Below are 24360 nucleotides of genomic sequence, written 5' to 3'. Positions count from 1 at the left end.
ATGAAAATCTTGAATTTCCGAAATAATCTTCGTCTGTTAAAAATAATTATTCTTATTGTTTCTTGTCCACGTAAATTGTAACATTGAAAAAAAGTCAAGACAACTTTTTTCATGAAGCACCGATTATCATAAAAAAAGATTACACTCTTTCACTTTTCATTGAAAGTTTTTTATTCTACCCCAAAAAAGAAAATTTCACTCTACCCCAACTTGATTCTCATTTTCTAATAGTGGGTTATTCTCAATTCGTTGATAAAAGCCCCAAAATTAAATTCAACTAACTTGATTATTACATACCTACAATTTTTCTTACTGAAGTTTTTTGTCGAATGTTGTAAGAGCACAAGAATTATATTCATAAGGAATTATTGTAGCACCTAGTTGAAAATATACGCGGGAACTTGTCTTTGAAAAATCGTTTTCTGTCAAAGTCGAGAGTCGAGCGATATTGTAATATTATGTTATCGCAGTTTGTGAACCAATTACAATAATTAGTCAAAACCGTTATTATTTACTTATATATTGTTCTTAACTGTCAAACGGAAATATTTGTGTTTTTATAATGGACAAAAAACGTCATTCTTTCAAAGGGCCTCCTTCTAAGAAACTGCGGTTTGTTGCAACTTGCAACTATTATAGCATCCTTTTGTCCAAATTTACGTTATATTTGCATGCTTATTAATTACATAACTTTTTTATTTTAGAAGTGTAGACGATGACGATGAAATCCCAAGCTCCTTTGAACAACAGTTATCTGAAATGGATTTTTCAGAATCACCAGCACATTCCCACGATGTTGTACTGGGACAAGTATGTTTATTTATTTATGTTTGTACACTATTATTCTAATAAGACCCGTATTATACTTTTTTGATGGAATCACATTATGAGCTTGTCTTTTAGGGTCCAGAAACTCGAAATACAAATATTAAATGGTCAAGGCCTTCTCCGCCAGAATTGAATTCTAATGCAGATGGTTTAACATTTCAACAATTGGACATCGATCATTATAATGGGGAGCCTTTGGTTGGGATGCCAGGATCACAGGTAAAACAAATAAATATAGTTTTATCTACATTAATATTATAAATACAATAAATTAAGTTTAATGTTATTATTTTTCATGCTTTAGATAGGACCTGTACCTATAATGAGGATGTTTGGAGTCACGATGAATGGAAATTCAGTCTGTTGTCATGTGCACGGATTTACACCATATTTTTATGTCACAGTACCAGAAAATTTTACAAAAGATTCCTGCCATCATCTGAAAGTATGTATTTATGCATTACGTGATATTTGTAAAATTACGTTTCTGTATCCAGTGGGATAAAGAAGAATGCAGTTCTGTTTGTGAAATAGAATCGGAACCTTGAACAAGTGTTTTCTACTTGGTGGCTACTCTCAGGTAAAACGGAAAAGAAAATCGAGTGAGATATTTGCCTCATTAAGTAGTGGTTGGTGCGTTCGGTCCTGGGTTCGATTCCTGACAGGGTGAATGTGAAAAAATGGTTCCAAAGGTGGTTCTGCACTGCAGTATTTCATTTTTCCCGGACTGGCGCACCTTGAGCGTGATCTGGTAAACTGATCACCTTATTGACCATCAAAAATGATCTAAATACGCTGTATTTGGAGTGCCATACTGCCCTCATAACCAAGGCAGCTTTTCGAAAAAAATCTAATAATGAATTAAATGTGACGTAATGTTCTATTAGAAATTTCAAACCATTTGATATTCTGCATTTCGTAATGGGTTAAACAACCCGTGAAGTAATGCAGACTACAATATTGTCTAATTAATAAAATTAAATATCCCAACTAGAAACCTCAGACAAAACTTACTATTTCATTCCGATAACCACAGAACTAACTATGGTTTTCATTCCCCTATGCCCAGAATTCTTAGGTCTGCCAACAAACATACCAGTCTTAATTTCTTTGATAACAAGTTGTCCTCTTTCATACGATCACTGAATCAATTTAAATTATAAACACCCCTCTCCCGCTTCCACTCCCACCAAGTCTACTATTTACCATTGTGTCTTTCTACCTTTTATAATAATTTTCTATGCATAAATATGTCCTTCAAAATGCCCATTGGGCATATATATAAATAAATAAAGCAAAAAACACTAAAAAAATATTTCAGCGTTAAAAACAATATAATGTGTTTATCTAATAACACAGTATCTATAGATTCATAAGCAAAAACACAGTGTGGGTATGATACATGCCGATTTTGTGCTTGGAAACAATTGACGTACTATGAAAATTTGCAGTTTTTTTTAAATTTGCATAAAGTTGATGAATACAAAAAAATGTCGTATGTCAAAATATGACTTTTACAAATAGCTACTTTTTTGCAATAGGGTAATATTGATAATGATGGAAATTGTGTTTATGAAGTACAATATCATCCAATTAACCAATTTTTTATCACCTCTGTTTCAACTTTGTATTTTATTTTCTAGACTTCTTTAAACAAAGCTGTTCTTGAAGACTTGCGATCAAATAAAGAAAAGATTTCCGATGCTGTGCTGGAAGTGAAGTTGGTGCAGGCCCTTTCCCTAATGTTCTATAAAGGAGATGACTTGGTAAACTTTGCCAAAATATCCGTGGCACTACCTCGACTCATCGCTCCGGCTAAGCGACTCATCGAGAGAGGAGCTGACTCTTTCTCCTTGATGGACCCCTCGTTTTATGAATCAAATATTGATTTTGACATCAGGTAATATTCGTCATTATCATCAGACCCTTATCTGCACCCGATAGTGCATAGGTTACTGCATCGATATAATATATATTGCGGTCGTTCAGGCTAAAGTCCCTAACCCTAAAAATGACACCTTTGAGTTAAACATTCCATTCGAAGTGGAAAATTATGTTCCTTAAGAGGGAAACATCACTAAGGTAACTTAGTTTTTAAAAAGTTGCGTAAATCCGAATTATTTATTTTTAGCTATGTGACTTTTTATGTTAACCTTTCCCTTACTGTCCTAAAAACACCCGCGCGTTACGGTGCTGTGTAATCACTACACATTAAAAAATAAGGGATTTGAAAGAGCAAATGGAATATTTATAGGGAATGGCTTTAATTAACCATAATTTAATTCAAAGATGATAATATTTCAAATCTAACTGTTGAAAACATGAAAAAACCATTGGGTATTGCTAACGACTCGGGCGAAACATGCACCCGCGCCAACTTCCCGAGAGCTACTAAGTAGCTAGTTCTGGACTACGTGACTGGACATGTAGTTAGACGCAATGTGTACTAGCTACCATCACCGGGGAGGGAGGGTTAAAACATAAAAAAAATATGTTAAAAAATATTTCTTTAATCAAAATGAATTTTTAATCACATTATAATAATTATTTTTAATATTTCCTTCATATCATTAACTCTTATAGCTTGCATTGTCCAGATTATAAAAAAGCAAAAGTCACTTAACCAAATTTTAGCCACCTTGTCTCGTTAAAAACCTTCTAGGCATTTAAAAATGTATCAGAAAGAAAAAGTTACCAATGGAATTTATTAAAAGTAGTAGAACCGGGTTGTAGTCCCGTGGTAGTGATGTGAATCAGGGTCCGAGGTTCAAATCCCACTACCACAACTCCATTACCATTTTTCCAGCACAATTTATTTATGAAATGGTCTGAAAATGAAAATATTTGGATAAATAATACGAACTCAAATATTTCTTTTAAAAAAATGTATGTATTACAGACAGACCTTTTCCTTAAATATACAGTATCTTTAAAAAAAAGAAAAACATGTTAATTTTATTATACTTGATTATATGCTTCATTTTCTATCACTTTTTAGCCACATATTATTAGTTTCATGGATACATGTCATGTTCTAATCATCAGTTAATATACTAACAATCTTCTTTAATTTAATCAGGTTCATGGTGGACACGGATGTGGTAGGGTGTAGCTGGGTAGAGCTGAAGGCTGGAGAGTGGAGAATGAGGACAAAAAGTGAGCACAGTCCACTGCAGCTGCAATCTCGCTGCCAACTGGAGGTAGATGTGGCTTGGAACGCTTTTATAGCCCATGCACCGGACGGAGAGTGGGGGAAGGTGGCTCCATTCAGAATCCTCAGTTTTGATATTGAGTGTGCTGGTAGAAAAGGTATGTATGTTTTCTCTTTTCAAAATATGAAATAATTGCAGATTATTCGGTATATATATATATATATCGGTAGTGTAGTGGATTCCAGATCATAAATACGAATTTCGCTTCCACTCTTGATTCCACAACTTGATTCTCAGTTTCTATCATGTTTATTTACGAACAGTTGAAAATTATTTCAAAACATAAATATATGAGAAAATCAAAAATATGCGACTTTTTTAATAAAAAATTAAAAAGCAACTAAGAGAGAAAACATTTTTTAGAAAAGAATATGGAAGTATAGGCATTTTCCTCTCTATTGTAATAAATGTCAATCTTAATAACTCCCCAGGGAGTGAAATCCAGCCTTGTCTACAAAGATTTGGACATACTCAAAATATGGTTAAAAAAAAATATGTTCCTAAATAATTAAATAATAAAGTTGTGAGAAGTATTTCTTATCTTAACTTTAAAAAAAAAATGTTTTTTGAAAAATAAATATTTTTGAATTTTAAACAGGTGCGTAGATTTTCACTTTCACTGTTATCAATATGTGTGGCCTTTTTTGAGTGATCTCATGCAGGTTGGGCTCGCTCCAACAAGTAATCACTCAAAACCAATCATACATATTCTAAAATTTTATTTCAATAAATTAATAGTATGGACACTTCATTAAAACTGACCTACACTATCTTCTTATCTTCTTTCTGCCCTTGTGTTCATTACCTATCAATGATACGGAAAATTGGATACAATAATGTTTTCTTACACAAGTTAAAATTAGAGCATTTTATTGTATGGCGAAGTTTTTCTAAAATGTATGAAAAATTAATAAAAATAAACTACTTTAAATGACATCACAAGTTATCTAAATCAATCAATGATAGTTATAGAGTGTTGTGATAGGTTTCCGGGAAGCCTACCCACCAATCAGGACAACTCACGGTAGAGAATTAGTGACGTCATGCACGGAGTAATTGAAAAATTACGAAACCTTAAAAAATCGTATCGATGATAGTACGATACATCAAAAAAAAAATTGTTGCTTAGTTTGATAGTCTACTATATACTTAATTTTTTTCAAAAACACTGAACTGTCTCATTATGCGCAGTCATTAAGAAAACCAATGCCTAAAGGCTTAGATATTATTATGTCTATACACTTTTTAAGTGTGATTTTAGGGAAGCTTTATTAGAATTTTTTCTTAAATTATGACCATGAAAATTTTCTTAAAGTTTTACTGTCTGGCCCTGGAACTAAATATTTTGTGAATGTCCTATTTTAGGAATATTTCCAGAACCACAACATGATCCTGTAATCCAAATTGCTAACATGGTCATTCGCCAGGGAGAACCGGAGCCCTTCATCAGAAATGTGTTCACTCTTAATACTTGTGCTCCCATTGTCGGATCTCAAGTCCTTAGCTACCATTCAGAAAAGGTAAGCCTTTTCCACGTGAGAGAAATAAAAGAAAAAAATTGACTGTCCTTTTCCCGTTTTTTAGTGCATTCGCTATTACAGATAATGAAGTGCTTTAAAATATGAATACAGTAAAACCCCTTTTTTACGTTTTTCAAGGGAGCAAGAAAAAAAGTGTAAAACTGAGGAAATGTATGGAAAAATAGGAATTACATAAAAATAAAATTGATACGCTACACTAGTGTACATATACTTCCAGAAAAATTGTAAAAACGGTGATAAGTGGAAATTGTCAATATTTTTTTTACCTATTTTCAATGATTTCACTAAAAATATTTTTATATTTTTTCAAAGAATAATATGTAATCTGTTTTTTGATTTGATTTAAAAACAGCATGTTAAAATTATTTTTGATTTTGATTAAAATAGAATTTTGAATTTGCATAAAATAACATAAAATATTTTTTCCCCTAAATGTTGGGAAATTTTATTTATACTGTATCACTTTTTTTCTATCGCATCAAACAACTGTCATATATATCGCGGCAATATTTTTTCCACTTTTATGACAACTTTTTAAACCATCTTTTTTATAACTTTAAGTATTTCTATTGTTATTTTTTAAACATCGCAATTTAATGATATTAAAACTTTATTGTTTCTTAACGTTTGTCAACTGCTTATCATGATCTGTACAAGTCAATATGACGTTTTTTTTCATATTGACTTGTACATATGAAAACTAGGACTAACCCTAAAGGAAGACACTTAAACAAAAAGGTCAATTACACTGCACCTGCCTTGAATTTAGGTTAAGACAATAATTTATCCTTTATTAGTTGTTTACCTGTCTTTATTCTTAATTTGCGTGGCACACGCGGTGGCGCATGGGCCGCGGCATCATTATTATGACATAATTTTGGCTTTTTTGACACATCAAATGAATTCCGAAAAATTTTAAGCGTAAAACCAGGGTGATGAAAAATGTAACAAACGTTAATTGGGGGAATATTTGTTTGAGAATTTATGACGAAAAATGGGTCCTGAACATTTCTGTGTAAAAAGCGGGAAAATGTAAAATCGAGGAATGTAAAAACGAGGTTTTACTGTATGTATTATTATTATATTTGACAATTTTAGAGGTTTTACTGTATGTATTATTATTATATTATATTCGACAATTCAATTTTGAGCGTAGATGTCCCTTTCAACCCGAAAATTTAATGTGAAGCATTTTACATTATTATTATTATGATTATGGATGACTTATACAGTGCCATTTTGGTAATACAATATCATTATATAATGAAATTATATTGTTTCAACGGTAAATATAAAAAATTCCATATTGTAAAGGTTTTTTTTTACATTGTAATTTTTTAATTGGAATTTTAAAAAATTCCCTAGTTTTTTCTGTATTCTCGGTATTGTAGATTTACATAGATAGTGATTAAATAATAAATAGATTATTTATAATAAATTTGTTCATCATTGTTTAAACTAATTTAATAATTTAATTTAAATAGTCAACAAATATGATAATTTATAAACCAACAGAAAAATGTTTGCTGTTTGTAAATGCTTTAGAAAGGTGAAACAATTTTCACAATATCATATTCAACAGCTTTTTGTGTTTTACGGTGAAAACGCCATTTTCATCAGTAATAATTATTTATTACTTTTGTGTTATTAGGAAATGTTGGAGAAATGGGCAGAATTCATCCGAGAACTAGATCCTGATGTGATAACCGGTTACAATATAAACAACTTCGATCTTCCCTATTTACTAAACAGATCAAAGCATTTAAAAGTTAAAGATTTCGACTTCCTTGGGCGTATTAAGGATATCAGGTATACTTTTCTTTTCTTGTAACAGTAATTAAATACCCATGGATATTTTATTTTTAATTTTACAGTTGAGAAATATCACATACTACGAATACCAATAAAAATATTTGACATGGATTTAGATAAATTAATCGTATATCAAAATCAATAAGGATATATTATGGAGAAATGTTTTCATACATAACTTTAAATTTATTTATTTTTTAAATATGTCCCTGCAAAAACGCAACATGTTTGGCCTTGATAATTGTGACTTCAAGATTTGTGACGATGTTGTATTTAAATTTAAACAGTCACAAACAAAATTCTAAATTTACACAAATCGTGACGTATTAGGGGTGTGGCTAGTGCACGGTTTTCGTGGGAATTCAAAATTATAAATTTAAAAATAATTATGCTACTTAGTAAAAAAATGTTTTTTTTCTCAACTTAATTTGGCTCGTTAAGCGAAAGTGAAAAATAATAAAAACAGAAAATATTGATATGTAGTTAAATTCAATTAACACAAAAATGTTTTGTTGTTGTTTTATTTATTTTATTATAATGAATAACCACAAAGTTAGTGCTTCAAATATAAAAAACAAATACAAATAAATACTTTATATGGATCATCCGTCATTAAAAAATGTGCGAAAAACTGTTAAGAAATGGTGGTCTGCTAATGTTATATTTGTGCAATAGGGTAGGACAACTATGTATTCCCTTTTTGTCTTTGACTTTTTTGAAAATTTAACAGTTGTTAATTGGGAAATTATTCACTGTTTATTTATATTTTAACAGTTATTTGAAATTACTACTACCATTTCTTTATTCAGGTCAGTTATAAAAGATTCCGTCTTACAATCGAAGCAAATGGGTCGAAGGGAAAATAAAAACATTAACATTGAAGGCCGAGTACCATTTGATCTACTGTTGATTCTTGTTCGAGATTACAAATTACGTTCCTACACACTCAATGCTGTCAGCTATCATTTTCTCCAAGAACAGAAAGAAGATGTCCACCATAGTATTATTACTGATTTACAGAATGAGAGTGATCAGACAAGGCGCAGGTGAAAAATTTTACGAAAATTATTAAGATAAGTTTAAGAAAAAACATTTTGTTCAATATCAAAAGCATCTTCCTGGTATGACATTTCACACATTTTTGTTTATCAGTTTTATTGTAGCTTGTGCAATACATCAACTAAAATAAATTGTCTTGAGTTGAACTTTGAGTATTACAGGCTCTGCGCTGTCTGCATGTAATTTTGTGAGCTTCAAGGGTATTTAAATCAACAGCAAATAAATATGTAGTGTCAAAAAATTATGTTTATAGCCCAAGAAATGCTACAATAGAATTATTATCAGGACACAGCATTTTTAATATACACATTGTCGGGTTGTCTTTATAGGTTGCCATAAGCTCTTAGAGTACCTTTAAAAAACTAAAGTTGACTAAGCTCAGTTGGTTTAAAATAAGGCATTTTATATTCTGTCTCAAGTTTGAAGCCAGGGGGTTCTATTAATTAGTAAAAAAAAAAAAATTTAAGCCTATCAACCAGGGGAAAGGAAGGAACTATTCTAATAAATTGAAAGTCATATGTAAAATAAAGCTTTGTGTATTCTTTAAAGACAAAAAAAACCATTTAAATGTTTTCAAATCTTGATACTTTTTAGTTCGAAAGAGTTTTTGTATACAAATAACGCTATTGTTACGTGATTTTTCACAGTATTAACAGTACTTAAGGCAGTACAGTTATTAAAATTCGCACCAGAGTTGGAACGTCCACATATCTACTCTACTGCAGGGTCTCTAACAGGTCAAAGTAAACTAATTCTATTATGTGTGGGGAAACTGCTCCCCCTTAGAGTGATGCCGTAATAATTTTACTAGCTGACCTGAAGATAGTAATAACAAGGTTATAATGGAAACTACATTATTGAACAGAGTGGATTAGAAATTTACAAAAACAGTGCTACCAAAATACACAAGAATATTGTTGGTTGTTTTTTTTGTGGATAACCGTCTAGATTTACTGACAACAACACATATTTAATATGAATGTTATACACAGTAATTCTTTATTGATTTATTATAGATTGTTACTAATACTAAATTAATGAAAGGATGATGTTTCATACAGAGATAAACAATACCAACGGTCTCTAAAAAAGGAATTGCACAAAGTCAATATTTTTAACTATGGTTTTGTATTTATAAACCTGAAATTTTTAACTGGTGTTTGGTGTGGTGCATGAGTGATGAAGATGTTAGTTTAAATTGTTAACCTTGATTTCCTTAGAGGATTTAATATGAATAAACCTAATTATAATAATAAAAATACGTATATAGTTTTATTCCACTTTTATTTATAAATCATCTGACTAGTCTGAGGATGTCGGTCACGACGAAACCCGGTCACTGGTAAAAAATTATAAATAAAAGTGGAATAAAACTATATACGTATTTTTATTATTATAATTAAAATGCAGTTCCACCAAGAAATGTCAGTAGAAAAACTCAATATATGAATAAACCTAGTTCTATTTTTTGTAATCTAAACTTCATTACATTAATGCAGATTTTTGTAAGAGGTTATTATAATTTATTTCAGCAATTGGGATGTAGTTAACTTCTCTAATCGAAAATAAAATGTCTTTTATTTATTTTAGACTTGCAATGTACTGCTTGAAAGATGCCTATTTGCCTTTACGATTATTAAACAAGCTCATGTGTGTCATTAACTATATGGAGATGGCGAGAGTAACTGGAGTTCCCCTCACCTGCCTTCTCACTCGGGGACAACAGATCAAAGTTGTCAGTCAGTTGCTTAGAAAGGTATTTACACTATATCGCACACCCAATGTATGACTATAGTATCTCAAAAAATGCCAATCCGAGATGATTGTACTTGTTTTCATTGAAGGGGAAGTTCAGTGCTACGGGAAATTAAATATAAAAAATGTTTTCTCACACGCAATAAGAATGTCACATTATCTATAGTGTTATATATTGTGATAGATTTCTGACTTCCGGGTAGCCATTTTTTTCAACGTTTAGTATATTTTGACAGCTACGAGGTTCAATTTTTATATGTCAGCACAACTCACCAGCCACAACTCACTGACCACAATTCGTGATGTCACTGGCGGAGTAATTACAAAACTTTAAAATACTATAGCGATGATAATACGATACATCAAAATTCTGCAGTCCATTCAAATCTTAATAAACGTTTTCAAATAAAGTATTCAAAGTATTCTAGCATGCCTACTTGGTGTCAGGTAGTTTGACTTTGACAAAAATAAAGAGATTTGATAGAAAATGCAACTGCCTTTGATAATCGTAATTTGAAAATGCAATTCTAGAATTGGCTGGGTCATGCATTGCGAATGTCGCCTTATGAGATCAACTCCACTTGACTTCTTTGCCAACCCTCGGGCCACAGATGCCTGTATTCAGCGGAACTTCGGGGGACTGGACTATCCCGGGGCGAAGTATTGGAGCTGACGCAGGACAGGGTCGAGTAAAGACGACTGGTAGTGGCTATATGCTTTCCACATTGGGAGTGAAGGTGGAATGAAGAATAAAAAATGTACAATTTTAATGTACAAATGTTTATATTTTAACAAATTACAACAGGGATGGAGAATACCTTAAATAAGGGAATATGGAAATCTAGGTATTTACAGGGCTTATGACCTGTCATTGGCTGGTTTAAGTGGCCACTTTACACACTGTGTAACACTCACCATTTTGCCTATGTTTGAACATCCATTTTTCTTCATTTATTCCATTTGTTGATTTTAGCGAAGTTAAAGAGCTGAAACCTTTATTGTTGTGAAGAGATTTATCTGACTGAATTATTTCACGTACTAGGCAATGTTTATATTTTAAGTATTACATCCCTGCTTCCAGGCTAAAGCTGTTGGATACCTTATGCCTGCTTACCATGGTTCTGGATCCGAGGAACAGTTCGAAGGAGCTACTGTTATAGAACCCAAGAGAGGTTACTATGAGGATCCCATCTCTACGTTGGATTTCGCTTCTCTATACCCCAGCATTATGATGGCGCATAATCTATGCTACACCACTTTGTTACCTATAAATTTAAAGGATAAACTCAAGTAAATATGTATACTTATTTTAACTCATTTTGTTTATTTACAAACACGTATTGAATTTTTCAAAACAAAATGTGTAGGGTTTTTTCATAATCTTTTGTTTTAAAAAATAGTGAAAACTGTCAAATTAAAAAACATTCAAATTAGTTTGTAACATTAATTTATAAAATATAGTTTGAATATTTGAAATTAAAAAACTTCACCTGTTTACTATTTAATAAAATATTCTGGTCTTTTTTAATGAAGCTATGTAACTGATTCTAATTATCTCCCTAGATAGAATATTGAAGATTATTAATGACTTATTTTGTTTTGATCTATGTGTTTTTATATTTAAATTATAGTATTATGATATTGATCTTGAATTGTCTTGGTTTCAGCTTAACAGATGATAAAATAGCTAAAACTCCCACAAACAACTTGTTTGTAAAGGCATCAGTGCGGAAAGGACTTCTTCCCGAGATCCTCGAGTCTCTACTGAGCGCAAGGAAGAAAGCCAAGACGGAACTGAAGGATGAGAAAGATCCATTCAAGAGGTCGGTACTGGATGGAAGACAGCTTGCCCTAAAAATCAGCGCTAATTCAGTATATGGTTTTACTGGAGCTCAAGTTGGAAAACTACCTTGCTTGGAGATATCAGGGGTAATGTTTTTTTTCGCTTTAAATTATACTTTAACACAACCAACTACCGCACTCAGATCATTTTATCATTTACCCTCTTGTCTGTCATATTTTTGGTTCCCTCAGATGAAGAATGCAGTTCTGTGTTAAATAAAACCAAAACCCTGTAAGACAGCTTTCGACTCGATGGCTACTCTCAAGTAAAAATCTTTGAAAAGGAAATCAAGTGGAGATAAGTCTGCCTCATAGTACAGTGTTGGCACGTTCACCTACCATGCTTGAGGTCCTAGATTTGATTCCTGGCAAAGTGGATGTGAAATATTAGGGTTTAAGTTGGTTCTACATTGCAATGTTCCATTGTTCTCGGACTGGCATGGGATGCATAAGACTGATCTCCTTACCTCTAGGTGTGCTGAAATTGAAGTACCAATGCAGTGACCTATGCACCACTGGGTACTGACAGGGAAATGATGATGATTTTATCATTATTAATTTAATTTGGTTTTATAATAATTATAATTAAAAAAAAAAACAAAATAGACAAACTTCATGAAAAGATTACATATAGAACATCTTACTTATTCCATGTCTGCTTTCTTTTTGTATCATTTGGTGCCAACAAATAGCCTATGAAATTCACTGCAAAAATAAGTTACACATATCTCAACAGAAATGGAGAAATTCTTTTGAGATAATATATCCTTATAAAATATCCCAAGAAATTGCCTTGAAAGATTTAGAATTTGATGAATAGTTTCGTCAAATTTAAATTTTCGTACAAAATTCTTGATCGAGATAGTTTGATATGGTTTTCACATAGTTTTTCTAATTTATCGTGACAAGACAAATCTTCGGTTTTCCTGATTGCTTTATTATTTTTTTTATAGACAGTATTATTTTTGTTTAAAATGTATTTGGTGCCTATAAATATTTTTTCTCTGTTTAATTAATAAGCAAATTCAGCCATTTTAAATGTTTTCATTTCATTCTGTTGCTCATTCGTGTTTTAATATATTTTCCAGAGTGTTACAGCATATGGTCGCACTATGATAGAACAAACCAAGCAGGAAGTAGAACAAAGGTACACGAAAGCTAATGGATATGAAGAAGACGCCACAGTTATATATGGAGACACTGATTCTGTGATGGTCAAGTTTGGGGTAAAATCTCTGGAGAGAAGTATGGAGCTAGGACGAGATGCTGCTGAGTTTGTATCTGCAAAATTCATAAAACCAATCAAATTAGAATTTGAGAAAGTTTATTATCCCTACTTACTTATCAATAAAAAGCGGTATGCAGGTATTTATTTCACCATTCAATAAAATTAAGTTAATTACTAATGTTATGTAATATTTGTTATAACTTTAACTATTTTTTTCCGTAGGGTTGTATTTTACAAGACCAGATAAATATGATAAAATGGACTGCAAAGGTATAGAAACTGTACGGAGAGATAATTCTCCACTAGTTTCTAACATGATGAATACATGTCTTCAAAAATTGTTGATTGATAGGTAAAATTATTTTTTATCTTTACTTAACGTATTGTGTTTAACGCGTATACTTAATACAGCATTATGCTAAGTACATTTTTGCATCTTTATGTTAGCCTGTGAAAATATAGCTGTTTTTAGAAATATAGAACTTTTAAATCTACAACATATATTGATTTTTATTTGTGAACATTATGAAATATTTAATATTTAAAAAAGAGCTTGATTTCCTAAAGTGTGATAAGCCCAAATGAACTAACTAACTATTTGATAAAATATGTGTTTTTATGTAATTGGAAATTTCTAACTTTTAGGGATCCAACTGGTGCTGTCAATTTTGCTAAACAAATAATTTCGGACCTTCTTTGTAATCGTATTGATATATCTCAACTAGTAATAACCAAGGAGCTAACCAAGAGTGATTACACAGCAAAACAGGCCCACGTAGAGCTAGCTAATAAGATGAGGAAAAGAGATCCAGGAACTGCACCTAAGTTGGGAGACAGAGTTCCTTATGTGTTATGTGCAGCTTCCAAAAATACCCCCGCCTACATGAAAGCTGAGGTTTGATAAATTGCTTTGCTTGGTCGATTGCGCAGTAGTAGTAAAACCCTTACACCATTTTCCTTACACAGTGATATTTTTAACATGCATCCTACATGCAATGTATATGTGCCATACCCGGAAACAAGCTGAAGAATACCTTAGCTCGCCCGTCTGATTGCAAAACCATGAATCCCAAAAAAGCTCAATCTGAGATAATTGCCTTTAAAACGTTTTACGGAATTTAAAACAAAATTTTTCTTTAGTTACACCAAGTTGCCAATTGGTTAGGAAGCCTTATAAAAAATAATCTTAGATATCATATAAAAGATCTCAGTGAGCAGAATTTTTTTACCCGTATTTTTGCCATCAGATGGGCTATCCTATGATTCATTGAAAAATCTCCACATGTATTTAAGTTTAGTGTTGGTACATTGACTTAAAAATTATCTCTCATTGGCAATATGTGGATGAAAATGATTCATTACTAGTAGGAAACAGTCGGCTATCATCAACTGTTACATTGTGGAAAATTCGGCCCTTCTTAGGTTAGGGTCTTGGATACCTAGAAATGCGGCTCTGGGCCTCACAATTTATTTTTTCTTCTTCAACAAAATATTCAGACTTGTTTTGGGTTTTACAATGTTTACAGCTTCTCCACTACTTGCCTGCGCTCCATCAATTTATAGACAATCAATTATGTATATGTTTTTATAATGGATAACTTATATATGTTTATGTAATAATGTTTAATTTTTGCTATTATTTAATTATGTACATGCTTCAACTTTCTATTATGTTGTATCTCAACTCAACACAGGGCCCTTGGCCTCATAGAGTTTGGGATACGTTATTATTATTTTTTGTTATATATATATATATATGTATTTGTACGAACAAATAAAAATAAAAATTTAAAATATAGCGCCGTATCATAATATAATACCCCAAGCGCGCTTCACAAAAAAGTTCTATGTAATATTGAAGTTGGACTAAAAATTGATAATTTAAGTAAAACAATTTATTTTGTCATCATGGATGCTAAGGTATGCCAATATGCTAAGGATTTATTCAAATAACTTTATCAGACATAAGAAGTTTGGGTAGAGAGATTTGCAAGTACTTAGATGTATGACGTATTGTATTATGAAAATGGCACTAGATAAGTTATCAATAATAATAAAAAATATACGTATATTATTTAGGATGGGTACTTACTTATTTTTGCAATGTAAAAAAATAATACAACTATGGTAATGTACAAATAAATAACTAATTTTTGAATTTCGACAGCAAACCTCATTATCTCGCGAAAGATAATATTATTATTATTCAGGTTCGGACATTGAACACCTGCATCGTAGATAGGTATATAGAAGGATAAAATTACTTATCGGTAAAAAAACTCAAAACATCTTACAAGAAGATTTTAAAGTCTTTTAAACTTTTCAACTTTTACTTTTATATTATTATCTCTTTAGCTTACTGGTGTCAAACTTTGGGGAAAGTAATAGCTGCGATTCAAAAAAATTAAAACTAATACTGGTAGCATACAAAAAATTGACCTTCTGAATACGTGTCATCATTCATTGTGGACAACAGGGCATCCATTGAATAGAAGAATAATAATATATACTAATGAAATTTCATACTTTATAGCGTACAGTAAATATATAAAAATTAAGAAATAATTCCATATTTTATTATAACGCTACTAGTGAATTATCACTTTTGTCAAGATAAAAATCTTTTACAGATGTGTGTAATTTTTCAGGATCCCATCTACGTTTTGGAAAACAGTATCCCAATAGACTTTAACTATTATCTGGAAAATCAGTTGTCTAAACCCTTGCTCAGAATATTCGAACCTATTCTAGGAGAAAAGGCAGAATCATTATTATTAAGTAAGTTTTCCTTTATTTTTATTTAAATTGAATTTATAAGTGAAGTTCTAGGGTGCATTTTAAGTAATGATGATGTTGATTGAATAAATCACAATAATACTTCTCGATCACTATGAGCTCTACTGTTGATAATACTGTTTTACTCTTAATATAATATCGTTTTTTATCAAAACTAATGATGGCCTTCAAATGTATTCCTAAAGGAGGAGATCACACCCGAACTAAAGCAATGGTCACATCGCGAGTAGGTGCGTTAGCAGCGTTTACCCAAAAGAAAGAAACATGCATGGGCTGCAAGACTGTTCTTCCCGGAGACTCTAAGAAAGCTTTGTGCGACCATTGTATGACCAAAGAACCACAATTATTTGGAAACGAGGTCCTCAAATTAAGATCCATGGAAGACAGATTCTCCAGGCTATGGACCGAGTGTCAGAGGTGTCAGGGAAGCCTTCACGAGGAAGTTTTGTGCACAAGGTAATAAGGGGTAAAATAATAATATTATTCTGCAAGGAACCGCATTGATGATTAGATTACAAGCGTCCTGACTCAACATGAATTTTCTATCAAGTCAGCGCAAGTTCACATGCATGAGTCGTTCCTGGTTGCTTCAATAAACGCTGAATCATTGCATTAATTTAATTTATGTTGTGATTAAATAAAATATACCAAACGTTTTTATCACAATAGATCTTCACAGGTTGCAGTGACATCGGGAGCTTGCATAGCACTGACCCCCAGTTCTAAGAAATTACTGCTACATACACATGTCTCATATGGTTGAATTGGCAATATTTTATTGCAAGACTGGACAGAATATTTATGCATAAACACCTGTGCATGTATTTTTAGGAAATTTGTGCTTCTGTGCTTAACCATTATATTCCTTTATAGCCGAGACTGTCCAATATTCTACATGCGAAAAAAAGTCGGTATGGAACTAGACGCACAAGAAAAACGAATGCAAAGATTTGGAAACCCAGTATGGTAGTGTTTAGTACATAGTTATATACAATTTGATTTGATAATATTTTTGAAGCTGTTTTAATATTATTTCATTTAATAAACAAACATATTTGTTTATATTTTGTTTTCTTTTAGAAATCACTTACTGCATCAAGGTTTTTAAGTTTAGCACCGCTGAACGGTATTTGGCAATTTAAATAAGAAAAATAAATAAAATAAAACATTGTGATTTCTTTTGAACATTTAATTTAATGAGATAAATAATAAACTTTTATTAGATAGGTATTAACTAGGGAATATTTAGTGAGGAGAAAGTATACCTGTTAGATTTGTAATCAAACAATAGGATAATGAAACATAGGTATATGCATATTCGGGTTGATTATATAAATAAGTCTGCATATCACAATTTGGTATGCATTTTAATTTAACAAATAATGTTATTATCATGAACTTAAAAATAGCTGCAAGCTTTACTTTGTCAACCATGTGTGCAAAGAAGAGCATTGTAAAAATAAATGGTCTTTCTCTGATAAACAATTCACTCCTTATTAAAGACAAGTCACAGACATTATGAGATAAGGTTTAATTCTCTTCGCTGATTAAATGTTTATATGTGTTTTACATTATAAACTACATATTTATTCATTTAGACTGATGATGGTGAACAAGTTGTTTTGGTAGTCTTTAATGGCTATATCATTTCATTCAAAATAATTGTAAAACAGTTACAGTATTATAGTTTTTATATCCCACATATTTTTTTTAATCTACATGAAGGATTGACGTAAGTATTGAGACTAGCGAGAGTTGAGGATAATCTAACAAGTTATACACGGAATAAACACTCAATATTTCATGACATCCTAACACGATTCTGCTTTCAAAAGAAAAAATAAAATATTTACAATTTATAATATAAACGCATATGAAATGACATCAAGTCAATGGATTTTTTCTTTAAAATAAATATAATTTTATTTACGTGATGATAAATCCAAGTACTTTATTGTATGTTTGTAAAATCAGCATTAACAGCATATTTGGCCTAAATTCAGAAAAGTAAACTCTCCAACAAGTTGTATTGTATGCAGTTATGATTTTCAAGTTACTAAAACTTAAGTACAAAAAATACATTTTATTGCCAATAAAAATATTGGTCGTCGGTGCTACATAAGCAGAATACAATGAAATGAATTTAATCCTCAATACAATATTCTACTATGGCAAGAAACTATATTTATTTCATATTCAATTGAGGGGCTTTAAATATTTGTCAGGTTCATTTTTAGGTATTTATTACAAATTCTGCTAAAATCCAAAAATTATATTTTTAGCCTTTTCAAATAAGAAAATATATCACATATAATGAATGAACTTACTGCATCAATACAAAATATTTTTTAATTTGCTTAGTTTGCAATAGCTATGCTAAAAATACATAATATATAAGTGGCCACTTACAATCTTTCACTGCAAAATTACAACGTACACACTGAAAACGATATTTCTTATTTTATTGGAATACTGAGAGAATGTAAAAAATAAAAAACTTATTTTACACGTCCAAATTTCTTTAAAATCTATATTAAGACTATTGTACGACAAACTGTTAAAGGATCCTTATGCAAATTAATTCTCAATTACTATAACAATAATGTGAACTGAAAATTTCTAAACTTGTTCCACTTCTCTATTAAAAATTTTCATGGCAACAAATTTAGGCAAAATTTTTTGAAGGGAATCGAAATTTAAATCACGGTTGCATGTAACTCTGTATAAATTTATAAATAAGTAAGCTACTTAATAAAAATACACATATATTAAATTTAACTTAATGAAGGCTCGAGGTGCATAGTTTGGTAAGGTTATTTCTTAGCCTGGAGAGCATTAGACAACCAGTCCATAGCTTGGTCGAGCCCTTCTCCTTTGGTAGCAGAAGTCTTGAAAATCTGGAATGTTCTATCCTTCAGGGCATCTAGACCGAGTGCTTGATGAACCTCTGCCACCGTTAAGCAACCTGCCATGTCTTGTTTATTTGCTAGAACAACTAAAATAGCTCCTGCCAATTCCTCCTCCTGTTGAGAAACATTACAATATTCAATCTTATTCATGATTATGGCAATACTCTCATCTCAATGTTAGAAAAATACCAGTAATATAAACTAAATAAATAATAATCAGGTCCGCGTCCCGTAGTTCATACGTGAATTGCCGATGAACCGTTAGCCGTTACGTTTAGGATCGAGAAATCCTGGTGCCTTGTAAAGTGAGGAAAGAACCTGATGCCTTGTAAAGTGAAAAAAGAACCTAGTGCCTAGACAATCGTGGTTAAGGCTCTCAGGAAGCATTCGTAATACCTAGCCAACTGTATCGCATCTGCTTAGTGACAGTTGTCATTAACACACTCGAATGAATAATAACAAAATTCACAAATTTTACAGTAAATTTCACTGAAAATTTGTTTACTGCGGTGACATCTTTAGTTATACAATACTATTTTAAGAAGCACAATAGAATTATTTTGCAAATTATATTATTTGTTACACACTTTGTAAAAACCCCTTGAAAACTTTAAAAATACCAACCAAATAAATAAAACTCTCGTCATAATTAATTAGAAATTTTCATCAGAACTTACTCTAAGCATGTGTATAAGTTCATCTTTTGATATTCCTATTCTATCTCTATCTGCGGAGTCCACTACGTAAATTATAGCATCTGTATTTCCATAATAGCACCTCCAGTATGGTCTAAAACATGTCAAATTGGGTTATTTACTCATATTTAAAAACTCTAAAAATGACGTAAAAATAAATAGACATCAAATCAGTTGTTGAAATTATTTACATAAGGCTTGAAGGAGAAGTATAATGTAGAGTATATCATTTAATGGGAACAAACAATAGCTTAATTATATTTAGAGTGGTAAACATGGCCTAAATAAATCTACAAATGTTGATAACACAATTGGTGCAGAAATAAGATGTGTACCTTATGCTTGTTTGCCCTCCTAGATCCCAAACTTGAAATTTCAGATTTTTATACTGTACTTGCTCTACATTAAAACCAATTGTAGGTATTGTAGTGACTACTTCACCAACTTGCAGTCTGTATAAAATGGTAGTTTTGCCCGCTCCGTCGAGTCCTAAAATAAGTATACGCATTTCTCTAGCTCCTAAAAGCCCCCTAAAATAGCTAAATAACCCTCCTGAAAAGAAAAAAACATACGGTAAACACAGAAGGCGGTACATAACCTAAATATCGATTGTCAGAGATATTAACGAATAATAAGATATATTCCACATATTTGGATGCTTGTGTGTATTTTTTACCCACCCATGATTACTTTTAATCCTATTTCATATATTTAACGAGTTTTTAAACGTAAAAATTAAAAATATATCACTAAAGTAAATGAATCAGTCTCAGACGGAAAAACGATAACTAGAGTTTAGAATGGAACGTTTGACGTAAAATGCCTTAGGATAACATGCTCACGATTGCAACTGTCACATTCTAAGCATATAATGTTTGACGTGTAAGCAGGTTAGGAAACCTATTTAGTTTGCCATGTTGTCAATTTGACAACGACCAGTGACTAGAAAATAGTACATTCCGACGATATTTCAAATGTTCTCATCTTGCGCCTACTCGGTGAAGAGACGAAAAGCCAATAAACAAAAAAGAAAAGAAAAATATCCGCGTACACAAAATGTGACGGTAAAATAATATTTGACATTATTATTTTTTGTAGAACGCTATTTTCGTAATACGATTCTATAAATATTGATTTTAATTCGACATTTATTTTTCGTTGTACGTTTAATTATCAGTGTTGCCATATATGAAACAAAGTGAAGTCGCGTGCAAAAAATTAAAATCCTCAAATAACTACTCTCTAGAGAAGACTCAGAATACCACCCCTGAGAGCCACCACGCTCGTCTACTTTACAAGGCATTAGATTATCGATGTCCAGGACGTCCGCTGTTGACTGTTCGCCGCCAGTTCATATCAGAACTACGTGACGTTACCTGACTTAGGGGGACACACAGGAGCTGGCAGCCGACAGAGATACCTGGAGGCTCTTTGTGGCCACCATATGCTCCAACTAGGGAGCGGACTTAGATTGATTATGATTTTAGTATGCTTTCCTTTACGGAAAATTTGTAAAGAAGTCAGCAAGCATGGTTAAATCTTTCAGTCTCAAGAGGCATTCACAGTACATAGCCCAAGCAACCATAACAGATATGACACCTATAGCAAAGACGTGGCTAAACGAATGAATTTTTTTACATTTAAGTAAAAAATATAAATCGAGAAATCGTTTCATGTAAAAACTTAAATGGTAAGACAAAGCTAAGACTTTAATATGGAATAAAAGAAAGGTGAAATGTTACTTTAAAATATTTGAACGATACTTAATTAAAAATAGGCATGCGAATGGTGACTGCATTAAATGTTTGTAAATTTGAATGTGAGGAATCAAATAAAAATTCGCACAATCCTCAATGAAAAATATAATTCATTACTTCATTTAATTTCTATAAATTTTGTATTTCTAAGCACGTAGTTATTTATTATTAATTATTAATTCAATTATTTATTTATTATTATTATTATTTATTAAATCTAAACGTAAGTTCTATTGGTTTATTTTGGTTCTGTAGTGTATTCATAAATCTAAGTTAGTGGAAATGAGAATAAATCTCAATAACTTAGATCAAATTTAAGGGTGGCTGGCAGCTGTGGGTGTGACGGCTCCCTTGTCCAGTTACGAAAAGAATAATTCGGCAACCCGTTATGAAAATGTGACTTGTTTTGGTCGGAATGGCAGGGTCAACGATTTCAACAGTCCTGCGTGGTACCTACATACTGACCACTACTCATGAGGCGTACTCAACTTTTTGTACTTAGTTTTGTACCTTATATAAAAATGCTATTTGCACAAAAAATCGTGAGTAGGTAGGTTGGTAATGTTTAGGTAAGTATCATATAAAATAATACTTCAACATAAAAAAGTCCCATTAAATTATTATAAAAATACAACCAAGCTTGTCATAATATTAACGCGCAAACCGCATCTGAGCAGATCTGAAAATTAAAAAATATCTTACTATTATAAAATTACTGTGAGAAAAAATAACATTTTAAATAAATAATAAAACAGAATCATACCTACATATACACTCGTTAGAATCTAATTGGAAACATGATTTATAAACATATCCAACGTGTACACGTACAAGGTACTTATTAGCTGAAAGATTTAAAAGAAAATCCAGTGTTTGCTTTTACCGATCACAACCTAATTACTTATTTCTCATTATTTTTTCACATCCGCTCCCAAGTGGAGCATTTGGAAATTACTACTCGCCTTCGGGAGATTCTATCACTAGCCAGCACTCGTGCCTCCTTCCACGTCAATCCCGCGTCCCTAAATTTCGCCGAATAAAGCCGAAAGATCGTCATCGACGGTCTTCTAGGACGCCAGGACGTCGGAAGCCCGTAGGTATGAAGAAGAGGCAACTTGGGTTAAGTTAAGGCGCACCCGGGGCGTCCGCAACCCGTGTCCAATCCAGATTCACCACCGCACCCTCAAAACGCTCGTTCTAGGAAGCTGTTGAGTCCGTTGTCGGACTTCAATGTTATTTATGAAATCAAACTACCGGATGCCTTTATTATTACTTACTCTCGAAACTCGGAACTTTGGCTGACTGAAAATTATCACAAAATTGAAATATTAGTGAAAATTGTGGGATCGCGGTAGGCATTTCTTTAAAAAATACATTCAAATGTGGCATTCAAATTTCTGCTTTGTGATTAGCACATTTGACTCCCATGTAAGAGGTCGCTGGTTCGATTCCCGGCAGGTATTAAACGACATAAATTATTTAAATTTATTTCAACAGAGAGGGAAACACAAAAGTCAACAGATGGAAGAGTTGAGGAAATGTGGATGTTCAAACATAGGCAGAATGGTGAATGTTACACAGTGTGTAAAGTGGCCACTTAAACCAGCCAATGACAGGTCATAAGCCCTGTAAATGCCTAGACTTCCATATTCCCTTCTCAAAAAAATTTTCCCTCTCTGTTGAAATAAATTTAAATATGAACAACTCCCTAGGGAGGAAATCCAGCCAGTCTGCAAGCATTTGGACATAATCAAACATTGTTGACATAAATTATTTTTATGAAAAGGCGTTTATATACTGCAATACCTGATAGCCTCTGGACTGACACTTGAGTTCGTATTATAATAGAAAGTTAACATTTATCTTCAATATTATCTACAAAGTAAAATTAGGTTTTCCGTTTGAAAATAAAATATATTACATTTTTTTTCTGAGCATGTTTAATTACTGGTTACTGACGAAGATACTTTGAAGTTTTATACAAATATACACATTTTCGTTATTAGTTTCGATATGTACCGATGAAGATAGCGTTCATAATCGCGGCCCTGAAGAGTTCGACTGATTACCTTGACTTCGTGTAACAAACTATCGAAATGCGCTCTGATAGGAATACCAATGCAGTACCCTTTGCACCACTAGGTGCGGATAAGGAAATTATTGTAATAGACAAAAAATTACTGTCAAAAGTTTAATTTTTAAAATATTTAACGATTTGGGTTTTACTTCTCTGCTTTTTTGAGCATCTGCCTTATATCGCGGCCCGATGATTATAAACAGAACTCACTGCCTCTGTATGTGTTTAGATGAAGAGTTCGGGCTTGGAGCATTCATCTGCAGATAGTTCTGCAATATGATGGACAGTACATAAATGCATTGAACTCACAAATCCCTTAAAAGTATTTATCCATAAATTTGTTATGCATATAATTTATGACATCAAGAATTATCACGAGAAGATTTATTTTGCAGTTATTTGTAGTATTCTGGTAGGCCATTTCCATCTTATCACCGATGGTTAGTATGGTCACAATTCACAATTCACAATCTCTCAGTCGAGATTGAATAGTAAATAGTCATTCAGAACCTCATATTAGGGCCCCGATTACATTGGGAAGTTAACATAGTTATCTTCGACTGTCCATAAAGAAAAATCGATATTTGTGTACGAAAATGAGCATATTTGCATGAATATTTAAAAAACCTTTATCGGTAACTTGTAATTGAACATGTTTAAAATAAAAAATGCACGCATATTCTGCTTTTCATATAGAAAACTTAATTTAACTTTGTAGATAAAATTGAAGATAAATGTTAACTTCCCATTGTAATCGGGGCCCAGGCGATTAATCGAAAAGAGCATCTCCGCCTAATGTGTACGTACGTTAAATGTGTCAGAATTTAAAGATCAGGAGTGCTTAATAGC

General features: G+C 31.9%; 2 protein-coding genes across 3 annotated transcripts; one reads left to right on the top strand and one right to left on the bottom strand.

The window, feature by feature from the left end:
• The first annotated feature begins 403 nt into the window (after window positions 1–403).
• On the top strand, window positions 404–17133 carry PolD1 (DNA polymerase delta 1, catalytic subunit). Of its 2 annotated transcripts, XM_088227716.1 has the most exons (18): window positions 404–612; window positions 705–810; window positions 904–1047; window positions 1133–1273; window positions 2472–2728; window positions 3908–4137; window positions 5406–5560; window positions 7233–7390; window positions 8203–8439; window positions 10043–10208; window positions 11289–11497; window positions 11875–12136; window positions 13138–13414; window positions 13500–13629; window positions 13923–14172; window positions 15926–16055; window positions 16259–16529; window positions 16947–17133. In XM_088227716.1, exons 1-18 carry the CDS (start codon window positions 563–565, stop codon window positions 17041–17043), a joined length of 3270 nt encoding a protein of 1089 aa, XP_088083842.1. In that variant the 5' UTR covers window positions 404–562; the 3' UTR covers window positions 17044–17133. The 2 variants fall into 2 exon arrangements, with proteins under 2 accessions (XP_088083842.1, XP_088083844.1); XM_088227718.1 differs by lacking the exon at window positions 8203–8439 and having other exon boundaries at window positions 424–612.
• A 114-nt stretch (window positions 17134–17247) lies between these two features.
• Arl1 (ADP ribosylation factor-like 1) lies at window positions 17248–20539 on the bottom strand. Its single transcript, XM_088227720.1, has 4 exons — window positions 20358–20539; window positions 20013–20229; window positions 19660–19771; window positions 17248–19096 (listed from the first exon to the last, which is right to left on the bottom strand). The coding sequence occupies exons 1-4, from the start codon at window positions 20359–20361 to the stop codon at window positions 18887–18889; spliced, it is 543 nt and encodes a 180-aa protein (XP_088083846.1). The 5' UTR covers window positions 20362–20539; the 3' UTR covers window positions 17248–18886.
• Between the last annotated feature and the right edge of the window lie 3821 nt (window positions 20540–24360).

The sequence above is a fragment of the Micrasema longulum genome, unplaced genomic scaffold, assembly GCF_059751315.1.
Source record: "Micrasema longulum isolate JH-2025_06_02 unplaced genomic scaffold, ASM5975131v1 h1tg000531l, whole genome shotgun sequence".
NCBI classification, from domain to species: domain Eukaryota; kingdom Metazoa; phylum Arthropoda; class Insecta; order Trichoptera; family Brachycentridae; genus Micrasema; species Micrasema longulum.
Note: the sequence above shows the minus strand (reverse complement) of the source record. Positions and strands in the feature narration are given on the sequence as shown.